Below are 13,753 nucleotides of genomic sequence, written 5' to 3' on the forward strand. Positions count from 1 at the left end.
TGGATGGATGGATGGATGGATGGATGGATGGATGGATGGATGGATGGATGGATGGATGGATGGATGGATGGATGGATGGATGGATGGATGGATGGATGGATGGATGGATGGATAAATGAATTTGGACCCTTGTATACATGTTTAACTGATGTATGTAATTTTTTCATAATTTCATAAATAGACAGAGTTATCACACCTGAGAACAAACTTTGTGTTTTCTGTTTTTCCAGCACCAGATTCACCGGACACAATGATGGACTGACTCATCTTCAGAACCTTCATGTCTCTGAAGGCTTTATCCGCTGAGACAGAGAGAGAGAGACACAGGCGTTTGTCAAAATCACTTTCAATACTGTAGTTACCTTAAAAAAAATTCTACAAAAAAAAACGATTTTGTGCTTAGAATTAAATCCTCAAGTGTCCAATTAGCCAGACATTCAAATGTTGTCCACTCACCAATAGCGTAGACATGAGGGGGAAGTGTCCCCAAAGAGCGTCTCTGATAGCTCTTAATGGACTCTGGGGAGTAGAGTTTCGGGATGTCGAAATACGGGTTCACAGCAATCAGGATGTTAGCCACAAAAGTCTGAAATAAAACAAACAGGGTCTGAGAACATTTGAAACGTTCATTGTTGGGTGTGTGCTTTTGTATTTGCAGTTTTACATATTTTGGGCAAACAGGTAGTCCCGACCAATAGTTGACAAGTCTGACGGCTCAGACGAAGAGCAATGTTTTAACCGCTCTCACTCAAAGCCTCAGACCTTCAGGTTAGCCACGCCATGCGGAGCACCGCTACCTCACAGGACCTAATTAAGTGCATTGGGCAACTTGATAGCGTCTGGCCAGGATTAGCTGGGTCATCTGAGACGTGCAGTCACACTAGGGCAGGGCCTGGGCAGCCTCCTGACAGCCTCGTGCGCTGTGCTGATGAGCGTGCACTGACAGCCGGACCGCCGTCTCTCAGATGAGAGGCTAATAAGGGCCGTTGGAGCACGGCAATAACATGCCCATCAGCTCCGTACCTGCAGGCATGCTTGCCAATAAGATCTGTGGGGTTTAGCAGGAATCTGGAAGCCCTGCACTGCCCTGAGGTGACTGTTAAGCAAAATATGTGAATGCATCATGCATTTGCTGAAAATTTTATGACCCAAATCTGTTGAAATTCCAAATTTCGTTTCATTAATCAGAGAATCAATTTGTTATACATATTTAAAGGTGATGTGTGTAATTTAAATTGCAAGCAGGCACTCGTGGTGCTTTAAAAACTTTAATCTATTCTGTTCATTTGAGCATCCCAGCCTGCCCAACACACATTGGCTTAAACTTAATGGTGCGATTTTTTTCCATTAATTTTCCCCATAGTGATTTTAAAAAAAAAAGTTTTGATAAAGAGTGATAAGCCATGTACCAAACCAGCCAACCATGTAGAAAAGTTTTTTTAACTGCAAATTTGTTGTTGTTAATGTGACCGGTACAATTGGACCATGCTTATGTTATCCACTGGCCAAGTAATTGTGTACTTGTGTAGTTTTGGCATTGGAAAAGGCATAAAAATTATGAAAAACAAGCATTTGACTTACATAGATCAAGTCTTTGCTGTAACGGATACAGATGTTGTTTAGAAGAGTGGCCTCATTCAAATACATAAGAGAACCTGGAAGCCAAGTAAATATGAGCATATCAATAAACATCATAAGCTTAAGTATTTAACGTGATACTACTGGCCCCAAAGAAGTTATATACTTACAGTTGTCTTCAACGTGTTTGTTTACATCATCCTCAGCAGGAAAAACTTGACTGATGGGAGCCAGGAACGTCTGTAGAGTCAAAATGAGCATCATCAACTTTGTGACCTCGGGCCAAATGAAAAAACTGGCCAAACAATAACTGGCTACATTCCCTATTTATCCATATTAATAAAAGTCCATATAGTTTACAACCACACATAAGATTAATGGGACAAAAAATAAGTAGATGATGGCAGCCGTTTGTTCTCTCATTTCCGAGTCTGTCTGGTTACTTTCACTGAGGTGTGAAGCTATAAACACTCAAGGTCTTCATACATTACGACTGCGCAAATGACAATGAAGAGAGGTGCTAGGTCAGCCATGATTGATTGTGTCTAATGGCAGCCATAATGCGGAGAAGAAACGGTAAAGTCATGTTAATGTGAAAGGTGAGAACATAAGCTGTGAAATCCATTACATGACACATTATAAGACACCCAAAACTGCCCATCACATCGGTGCATTATTCAGAGCGAGATGAGACAAGCTGACCTTTCCCAGAAAACCCATCTCGTCCAAGCTGACGTTCCTGCTTTACGTTATTCCTCCACTCCCTCATATTTATACAAGCCATTTACATTCGAACACTGGACAGATATTATCTGCCTCAATGTCATCAATATCAACAACCTCTTTGACCTAAAAACATTCACAACCCTGGGCGCTGTGTGTGTGTGTGTGTGTGTGTGTGTGTGTGTGTGTGTGTGTGTGTGTGTGTGTGTGTTTTCTAATCTTCTGGTACATTTTTCTGAAATATCGCCCACTACATACACAGTGCCCCCATCTCTAAGGGAGTGTGTAAGTAGTTGAGACACAGGTGGAAATTTTTTTTTTTTTCCTGATGAATGTACCCTGAGTGTAATGTGATCCGCACACCTGCAGCAGGTAGAGCTTATTACTTATTCAAAGCCCCTGCAAGTGACACCCTTACATGGCACAGCACTATTCTACATACACATGTTCTCACATTTTACCTATTGCTCAGATACCTGGAGGCCTTTTATACACACCATGAAGTTAATCATGCGTGTGGTCTGTGGTGGGAAGGATTCACACCAGCAGAAATGCTGATCACATGATCGCCCGAGGTACGCTGGGCTCAGCCGAGGAACATCACAGGTGCTTAGCAACTAAGTTTTCCTTCGTATCAACATATGAGGCACGATAATAACATGGCACAAAATCAATAGCTGCCAGTGACCTGCCTGGTCACTGGTTAAATGCTCACAGGATCCATTTCAAGGGCAGCAAAGCTGACGTCTTACCTTTCCTCTCTGATTGAGGGGTTCTATAGTGAGTGCATCCGCACCAATGTCCACTATCATGCCCAGCTGGAACCCGTCGGTTGGGTGGGGCGCCCACACAGGCTTCCCATCCTCCATTGCACCCCACAACTACACCGCAGCTCTGGAAGACACACACACAGGGTTAAGATTAAACACCGACTCGGCTGACAGCATGCAAAGCTTGTTCAACAGAAACGTAATTGTGTTTTGTTTAACACAAACCATGTGACTGTAAACAACATGTCTTTTAGATTGCAGCAAGTGGAAGCCAACAATGTCATCTCAAGTATAGATGATTCAATTATAATGAAAATAACAAAACAACTTGTTACATTAGCCACTCCAACGTCTAGATGTGCATAATGTACAAAGCAAACTGAAACTAGAACATGCGAGTGGTGCTTTCCCACGCAAAGCTCACTTCCACTATCTCAGACATTATAGTATGATTATATTTTGAGTCGCATTTTGCCTCCAAGTAGCAGTCGCATGGAACTGTCAAATTAATCCTGAAGCTGCCGTTACTCTCCACTTAATCACCATTAAATAAATGAATAGTGAGTTTATCCTACAGCGGGGTCAAAAATATATATTGATTTCTCGATTTTAATTGATTCCTCTTTTGGTGAACGGATATCGATCTTTTGGTCTAGACTCTATGCTGTTTTCAGTTGGTGAATGAATGAAAATGTAATGTGTCATTTTGATATGAAACAAAGTCTTTCAAATTCTAACATTTTTATTATAAAAAAATTAAAACAATAAAGACCATTTTGCCAGCTTCTAATTATAGTGGTTAGTGAACATAGCTGCTTTAATAACAAATAATATACCACCATTAACCAAATTATAACCAACAGATTGTAAACACAATGTAAATAAGAGATTCATTGTACAATTAAGACAGCTTTTTTTATTATAACGAGTTTTCGCGAGAGTGCGATTCAGTGAGCTTGCACTACATTGACAGCCTTAGTGTTTCTAAAGGTAGGGCTCGTCTCTTGCTGTCTGTTTATTCACAATCTGAACACAAGTTTAGTTTTCATGCTGCTAAGCACACTGCAAAGTTTCTAGATTGACAACCGTATTTAAATGCGTGATTGAATCGGAAACTGCGATGATTGACAGGACAAAACAAAACGGGACATCATTTTTTAAAGTCCAAATAATGTATAATGAGCAGAACGTAGTGGGAGCGGATCAGTGAACGAGAGGGTAACGCCATTTTTCCAGAGTTGCCCAGCAGCACAGCTGTACCACACCATGGTACAGAACAGTAAGTCTATTGCAAACATAGAAATATAAACATAGAAATTTAATGTCGCCGCATTATAAGTGTACACAGGTCGTGAGCAATGTGTATAGAGCAGAATAATGCATTCAAAATGACTTGCATTGCATTCAAGCAATACATTTTTATAATGCCTGTATTCCATGGAAAGCTATACAGAAAGGCTACTATTTTACAGATATAGTGTCTAAAGATTAACATTAGTGATGCACTTCCTCGCTCAAATGAAAAGGCTTTTTACTTTTAGTCAAAATAAAATGCTAGTAGGAGTGTGAAAAGAATTGATTTGATTATGATCATTTGATAAAATGAAGCAAATTTTACGTGAATTTCAGGACACAAGTAAAGTACAAAGTACAAAGCTTTGTTTACAAAATAAATAATTGGTTAGAAGGCAAATGTTACATCGTTGCCATGGTAACATTTGGATCCATGCCAAATGAGAGGTACGTGAGCCTTAACGAGGCTTTGTGTTCGGTTTTGCAGGTTGGTCACTCGAATTTTCCACGAATTTAACATTATTTTGTGAGGTATTACACTGGATATGGAATCTCTTGTTTCTTTTCCCAAATCCTCACCGTCACACATCATATATTTTCGCTTATTTTCTTTGGAATGTTTATTTTCTTCCTTTCATTCACTTTTAATCCATATTTTTGCATCTTTTACTGTGGCACCTTTTAACTTGCTAAAACAAAAGATGGCATTGGTACCCTATAACCCAACCTAATAATTTTCTAGACATATCTCATGGCTTTCTCTTGTCACATTTTGTGCTTATTAGGCAAAGCAAGGCACGTCAAGTTTATACAGTATCCTGGACATGACATGCTGGGGGAAAATGAAAGATATTGTGGCCACGAATTAAGAATCCGTTCCCACATATAAATTTTTTACCCTCGTTTTAGTTAAAGACTGGCCCCGTTGTACTAATTTGTTGCTTAGCTTTAATTGAACAAATTAAAGGGAACAAATGAATTAAACGTGGACCGAGTTGTAGGGACGAACTAACAAGTTGTAGGAATTAATTATTAATATTTATTTTTTCTATCTATTTTTCAGCAGGCTCTGTACAGTGCATTTGCATGCGCTGGTAATTCAGTTCTGCATTCCCCGTAGCGCAACTACTAAAATAAATGTCCTGCTTGTGAGGAAGTGAGGAAGGCCTATAATTCACTTTTCTGACCATTTACAAATAGTTTCAGTTGCTTTGGAATAATGGGTGAAAACATGAAGATATGAGACAATAGATGCTCTGTCCTGCTCGTGTCCCAAAGCCCGATAGATAATGAAATAATTATCTTTGTGGGGAAATATAATTAAACTTGACTCGGTTACTAAATTGTTAGTGTTCAGTGTGGTTTCTACTGCTAGGCCATTTTGAGTAGTTGTTTACTGGCCTACATCAAAAGAGCCCATGCTTAAGTCTCAATTTAAGTGCTTAAACTTGGTCACTTCATACATTTTTACTGATCAGACTAAATCCCATCATGAAAATACCAAGTGTAAAACTCCCTCCAGGATGCATACGAGAAGAAGGATGGCTATCGGATCAGATTACATCAGCATACGGAAGTCTAAGAATTGAAAATCACACAGTTTGTTCAAATGCATTAGTCTGACTGAATATGTATGAAGTATGAATAATAATTGTGATCCTTGGCTTAGCAAACACCACTATGGTCTAACATTATTATGAAAGGTAAAAATTTGCTCTTTTATGCCACTTATTGATGTTTTGGAAAATTAGGCCATTTGCAAGCAAATGTGTAATCTACTGTGGTTCAAGGACTGTGTCATCTCTACATCAGTTCTGTTGAGGTATTTTAGTCTCCTGGCCCGTCACCGTCACTCCATGTTTTTTATAATGTTTTTTTTTCAATGATCTTGTTATTCCTCTCAGGTATGGGCTTATCCTGTAATAGTGGATTTAAGCTACTGCTATTTGAGACATCTTTATCTGCAGACTCTCCTCTTGAGAGAACAGCCGGTGGCCCTATCTGATCACTCTTTGATCCAACAATAAACCATAGACTTCTTACACTGTTCAATATAATTCCCTTTTTAAAATTTATCTGAAGCAGTGGATGACAATGACATCCGTTAAGATCCATGAGATCCACTGGGTAGCCGCAGATTGCATGACCTGTAACTGAACTGCTGTCAAAGTCTACAAAAGTAATAATGGTTAATCACAAGAGCGTTATTATACCTGCCAAGAGAACAGCACTGAGTTCACGTCAAACACGTCTGGTGTTTGAGTGAGGTAGGACGTGATAACTGCTCGAGGTTTGGTGCAGAGCAACATTTCCTATTCTCTGGCACTCTATATGGCCTGGTCCCAAGAGTTCCCCACAGCGCAATTATCAATTGTCAAGCATGCTAACTAACCTCATTATATGCTCAGTACTGTATCTGTGCCAATCACTTGAGTCTCACATGAGTCTTTTGAAAGGAACAAAGACTTCAGAACAAGGCATTGGCATTGGCTTCAGTTCTAAAGCATTGCTCATCAGAAAACTATCTGGCACATTACATCTTTCTGAAAGCTTTGTTTCTGTGCGGAATCGGTCTTGGGAAAATCAGATGTTTGATACGTGCTAAAAACATAATGATCTGTTCATTAAGCAACTTTATAATGTATGCTTTTGTAACGTGTACCCATAAAGTGAACATATTTTTAACTATGGGGTAGAAGTTAGAACTGGCTCTAAACCTTCTGGCCAATAAATTTCCTTCTTTGACTTTTCCATGACTTTCTCTGCTCGTAATGGATAAAGAGTTTAAAAAAAAATAACAAACAAATGGTTTATGGAGACCGAACTCTTTTTTTTTTTTGCCAATTAAAGATTTTTTGGGATGACCATAAATGCATAGATGTTGTTTTTCTTCATGACCTTTTAAGATCATTTCAATTTCCATGACCTTCTCAATTCTAAAAAAAAACAAGAACAATAATAATTTAAAGGAATAAAATAATTTATAAAACATAGGCTACTCATTTAAAATAATATACTAATTTAAAATAATAAAGTATATAACTAATATATATATATATATATATATATATATATATATATATATATATATATATAAACACACACACACACACACACACAGTACTTAAGCACATTGGTGAATGTGAAAAAAGAAAAGAAAACAAGTTTTATTTATATATTTTGCTGCAGTGTGCCAGTAGGTAATATCAGTTTATATTTCCAAACATTCCTTTTGCCATTAATTGTAATAATCCGGTAAGATTTTTGTATGCAAAAGGAGTCTGACAACAACCAGTATGTTCCACACGGACATCTGATCTCACCATCATCAATCCACCTGGGATTACATGAAGAAACAGAAAAGCATTTTCTGAGACAGACTAAATCCAGAAGAACTGTGGAAACGTCTCCAACACACTTGAAGAAACCTTCCTGCAAAGCTTCCTGAAAACTGTGCAAGTAACCGAGGACAAAAGCTGTTTTAAACGCAAAGGGTGACGTTGCTACAGTTCTTCTGGATCTAGTCTATTCATGTAATCCCAGATGGACTCGATGATGGTGAGATCAGATCTCCGTGTGGAGCATACCGGCTGGTGTCAGACTCCTTGTCTTTTTTTGGGGTGAAAATACTAACGTGCCTATTTTGCACAGCATTGTATGTGTATAATTATTTTTAATGTTGAAATCTCATCAGATTGATTTCTCATTGTTACAACAAATCCATTCTAATCCATCTAAATCATGACATTAACAGAGTAACACTAACATGCTACTTATCAGATGTGACCCTAATATGACCGGGAAAAGGGAAATTTGAACATACACAAAGACAAGATGAGTCCAAAGTTCATGTGGCACAATGCCCTTCACTTGGATTTTCCAGGATTTAAATAGGATTACGAGCAGGCAACTATATGTACAGTATTATGGTTCCCACGGTTAGTCATTTTAGCTAGCAGATCATAATGTAAACACAATGGTTCCAGAAAAAGGAAGTAACAAGTGCAAAGAAAAAAAATCTGATAAGCTACACCTGTACAATTTATCCGGAAGAACTGTGAGCAACCTGAATCCAGATTCATCCAGTAAATATTACAGATCTTTTAACCGTTCAGTTTTGTTTTGTTTATTAATCTTTATCATAATTTCTTATAGCTATCTGTTATGACATTAAATTAATTAATGTTTAATTAATTTCATGTTATGATGACATTCAATTCAATTAATCATAAAATGTTGGCACATTTCATTTTAATAAAACCTTTATAATTATGTCATTGCAAATCACAGTCTATTGCATAATTATAACAATGATGACATTGCATTAGGGATGCATTAAAAACATTGTATAGTTATATTCTGTTTTATATATTTATATTTTAAAATTCTATATTTTGTGAAAGAGAGGAAGTACAATGCGGCTTTGTTGAAAATGCCTGAGATATTGAAATTATGATATGGAGATGAAAGAGAAAATGAACTTAGGACCTCGGCACTAAAGTTGCTTAGCAACACGTAAATATTGGTGGCAATCTTTCTAGTGTGGTGCAAAAAAAATCCATGCAACAGCACGCAAAACTCCTTTTTTTAAATAAAATAAAATTTCCACTGGTAATGAACTCATTTCATAATTTCAAGCATACTTGGCAAGCCTGAGTCTCTTCCACAAAGAATAAACAGATCCAAAATAACAACATAACTGTGAGAAACGCTCCACGTTATTGTGATAGTTGACAAAACATTTCTTTTCCCACATTTTGGCTCATCGCTCTATCTAAAGTTACAGTTTTTCAGCGAGATGTTCATAGAGAGATGATTAATTGCACATAATTACATGAATGCTGATGGCAGCAGTACAGACGTTGTCATTGGAGATGGTTCGGGGTGAAAGGGTTGTGTGAGTTTCCTGTACCACACATTTTTAAACCCCCTCCTTCCTCTGCTCTTGCTCTCTTTATAGCCCAGAGGATATGGAAAACAGGACGCAACAGGATGCAAAGAGGCCAGTGTCATTGGGACTTCCAAAGGCAACATTTTGCGTTTTTGCTGGGTTATAAATATTCAAATGAGTGTTTCAAATATGCACAAACTTAAAAAAAAATAAAAAACTTAAATCAAGCCAAATGTTATCAGTTAGTAGCCTAAGCAAGCTTCCAGTTTGTACCTTGCAACATGATTTCTACACATTAAAATCCTGATTAGCCTATGTTTAATTTAGCTATGGAAGCCATTATTTTGAATATTAATTAAAACATAATTTCCATAATTATGTGTTCTCTGCAGGGAAGGATGGATATTTTTGCATTGTACAAAGCCATGATAACATTTATAGAGTGATTGCGTGTTTTTTGTCCTAGCAGGGTCATTACATAAAACAGGTTAAATTTTATATAAAATAATCAAAATCATAAAAAACATTATTTAGCTTTTATTGCAATATACATGTAAATATTTATATTAGTTTTGTTAATAAAAGATTAGTGAGACAGCAGGCGAATTTTCCTTCTGCTGTCTGTGATTTTAATGTTAAGCAAACAACAAAAGACGGAGAAAAAAAAAAAATTGCTCACCGCTCTTGACTGTATAACTTTTTTAACTTTATTAAGGACTAATTAAGGATCTTTCATTTATACAGTGAATAATATCAGTGTTATTTTACATTTGCTTACTTTATTAAATGTCTGTACCTGAAAACTACTATTAGACCTACTGTAAAAACTTGAAAAGCATTGTTTATTACATTCATTTCTTTTGTATCTTTGTTATATTGTATTTATTTGTGCTTTTGCAAGTAATTTGATTATTTGTTCTTATTTTATTATTGACTGTTGTTTACTTGTCTTTAATACTGTTTTAAATGTATACAGTAAGGCAATTTTAGCTATCATATTGAAATTGAGAATTGAAAATGTTCACTGGTATTTAAAATTACTGCCTGTATTATATATATATATATATATATATATATATATATATATATATATATATATATATATATATATATATATATATATATATTAGCACATAGTAAAAGCTTTTCATTGAAGTCAGTGTTCACACACATTTCGTGGAAAGACCCGTGAGATTATAAAGGTGGAACAATTCCGTTTAACCAGGACAGTTGCGCATGCGCAGACACCGCAGTTTACAGTCACCTAATAGTGTTCAAAGCATCCATCATTCATGATTGAAACACAAATAAACAACGTTAACTTGGCCCATGATTTCCACGACTTCAGAACACAACATTTAAACTCTTTAACAATAACTTTACATTCAACAAGTCGAGTTTCCATGACATAAAAGTTACAGCCTTTACTCATTTTCAGGAAAACTTTGGTCACACACTTACCTTATCAAAACAAAAGCAAAACTTTCGATGGAAAAACAAAATAATATCACTTATAAACAACCACGAGTAAAACTATAAATAAATATAACTATAACTGATACACAAGAAGCTTTATGAAGCGCACTAACAGTAAACTGTCCGTAATACAAAAGTCACAATAAAAATCCCGTGTTTTAAACAGAATTTAGCTTGTTACTAAATTAAATGATATGCGCACTGTTAGTATAAACTAACCTGCCGATTCACCGGACTAATAATATGGACATTCATTAGCAGCATGCTAGCTCGCTAATGGAAAAGCAATTAAACACAACTTAACAACAAACCTATATCTGCTCTAAATAAAAGCCACAAAATAAACAAAGTGATTTAAGTCACTCACGTGTAGATCCGGTAATAGCAGCTGTCTTTGTGGACAGAGAAGAGACAGACTGTCCCGTTTAGCGGTGACAGATCCCTTGATGTCAAATATTCCCTTTTCCAAAGCCGCTGTCCTTCCTCTCAGTCGTGTGCCCGGCTTCAGACTGAAGTCCACTGGAATAACAGCGACCTCAGTGGTGACACAGTAGCAGTAACTGGTTGACACAGGTTGTGTCTCAAAACAGGGAACTGCACATCTATACAGCTTTTGTGAGCGGCATACTAAAGGCGCGTGCAGCGTCTTGGCCATTACAGGCACGCGCAACAATTTTGCACCTCATAGGCTCGCGCAGAAGCAACTTTAGGAATTACCCCGAAGCCCCAAAATGCTGCCTAGGTAGACAACTCAATAGCTTTTTGGACACAGCCTCTGCATTTATCAATCTAATGACCATAATAACCAGACTTATAACCATTAACACATGATCAACAGTTTGCTTACAATAAAAGTTGAGTAGGCTAATGCAAAATGTTAGGCTATACAATAATTATTATGACTATAATTTATATTATATTTTATATATTATATTGTAATATATTATGTATAGCTTATATCAATGTATGGGCCTATGCCTAATTGTAATATAATAGATTTTTTTTCTTCTATGTAATTTTTCTGATTGAAAAATTCTTTCTGATCAGATTGCTTAAAAAAAAAAAAAACTTCACATGGGTCTGAAAAAAGCACACACAAAAATCTACATGGTCTTTATTTTACTCTAAATAACGCGTTCCTAGAGGAAAAAACTCACAAACAGGGACCAGGTCTTCTAATATCAAACCAATATTATCAAGCCTCAACTTTGTAAATGGTAAAATAATATTCTAAGAAGAAATCCCACTTCATTGTTGAAAAAGCTTTATTGAAGATCAAAAAGTGCCATTTGAGGGATGAAGAGAAAGTCAAGAGCTTCAGACTGGATTGTCATGGTTACTAAAAGGTGTGCAACTGATACAAACTGGAGACTCATTAACATTTTATGGGCTTGTAATTCAAAACTTTTAGAAGTATTTCTAAGTTGAAATCTAATCCCTCATTGAAAGCAGACTTTGTGTTTGTAAATCTAATTAGGACACATGATATCTCACTACGTGGCACTGTATCAAATTTCCGAGCAAAACAGCGAGAGAAAAAAACGTTTTAAAGACTTAGACCTATGTTGCTCAGGGAGTTTATACAGGTTAATAGCCTGCCGTTTGAGTTAAGGAGTCTCACATAATCATAAAGCATTATATCTCACAAGATCTAATGACATCTTGTGACCACATACTAATATTAAACATCAGCTCCAACAACTAAACATTTCAAAAGAGGTTGAAACGGGAGTATTACGGTTATGTCATCTGGTAGGCCTGAAGAATCATTAATTAGATTTAATGCCACACTGACTTTTTTATTTCCCAGGAGTATTGCAGAGATAAAAACAATCGTACAAGGTGCGCCAGAGCACATATGCCAGTAACACAACAGCGGCGAGCAACAGCTTGATTTCCACTACATGTGGACACTGTGACTCAACGTGATACAAATGCTTCAAATAAAGAGTATATAAGCCTCGTATTTGGAGATTGGAAGATTGCTTGAGTCTGAATATGCAAGTTCAGTCCATTTCTGGAAATGGCACTGTACATTTATAGCATAAACATGTAGGCCCTACCAAAAAATCTGAATAATTAACCAGAAGTTGTACACAAATTCCACAGTGAACTATTAAAATTGTTAATTAAAGCTTAAATAAAATAAAATATAAATATTACATGAAAAAAAAACTTAAAATACAAAAAAATAACGAAAACGGCAATAAAAAGATATTTAAAAAAATGTTTAAGCTGAACTAAAAATGACTTAAACTCAAATCCATTTAAATGAAAGCTAAATAGAAATAAATATATAAACACAAACTAATAATAAAAGGATAAAAGCACATAAACTAAAATTAAGAATGAAAATATAAGATTTAAAGCTAATTCAAAATATCTACTATTATAAAAATGCTTTATAAACATAAAATAATAAATATCTAAATAATAGTATAGTAACACACACACACACACACACACACACACACACACACACACACACATATATATATAGATATGTGTGTGTATTAACCTTTTTTTGTGGTTGTATACAAGTATATATAGGTATATTTGTTGAATCTTTTCAGAGCCCACTCTGTGTGACTGGATATTAATTTATTAATAAACATTAATAAAAATAAAATAAAAAGAATGAAAAAAAAAAGAATCTAACAGCAAATTCCCTATTTGGGTTTGCCCTCCTTATACCCTCAGTGGTAACCAATCCCTTAAAAACATTTCAGCTTAAATTACAACTCATCCATATGCTGCTGGCCTGCTGGCAGATGGGTAATTCCACAAAGCACTGAAGTAATAAGTGAGCGCCGAGTGAACGATCCACTCAAAGAGTCTCATTAGCTCTAACACTTCAGAATTAACAGAGATAAAGGAAGTTTCTCATATGGAGAACACAGCAGGGATGCAATCTCAAGAGGTCGTCACAGGTGGTCGTTTTCAAGGTTTCAAAGTTAATCTAATGATACAAGCTACAGTATGAGACATTTCTTTCAAACTGAGAATTTAATTACCGGTAACT

The 13,753-nt window shown here is 36.1% G+C and overlaps 1 protein-coding gene across 2 annotated transcripts in view; it reads right to left on the reverse strand.

Annotated features, from left to right (window-relative positions):
* Window positions 1–11,471, reverse strand: part of myo6b (myosin VIb) — a 51,894-nt gene extending 40,423 nt beyond the window's left edge. For both annotated transcript variants that reach the window (XM_079632707.1, XM_079632708.1), the window contains exons 1-6: window positions 11,099–11,471; window positions 3,054–3,195; window positions 1,749–1,818; window positions 1,582–1,655; window positions 457–586; window positions 197–302 (exon numbers count right to left, since the gene is read on the reverse strand). In XM_079632707.1, the coding sequence (XP_079488833.1) occupies window positions 197–302; window positions 457–586; window positions 1,582–1,655; window positions 1,749–1,818; window positions 3,054–3,170 (497 nt within the window). In that variant the 5' untranslated portion in view covers window positions 3,171–3,195; window positions 11,099–11,471. The remainder of the gene's footprint in view (window positions 1–196; window positions 303–456; window positions 587–1,581; window positions 1,656–1,748; window positions 1,819–3,053; window positions 3,196–11,098) is intronic.
* Window positions 11,472–13,753: the final 2,282 nt, after the last annotated feature.

The sequence above is a fragment of the Phoxinus phoxinus genome (assembly GCF_949152265.1).
Source record: "Phoxinus phoxinus genome assembly, chromosome: 13".
Classification (NCBI taxonomy): domain Eukaryota; kingdom Metazoa; phylum Chordata; class Actinopteri; order Cypriniformes; family Leuciscidae; genus Phoxinus; species Phoxinus phoxinus.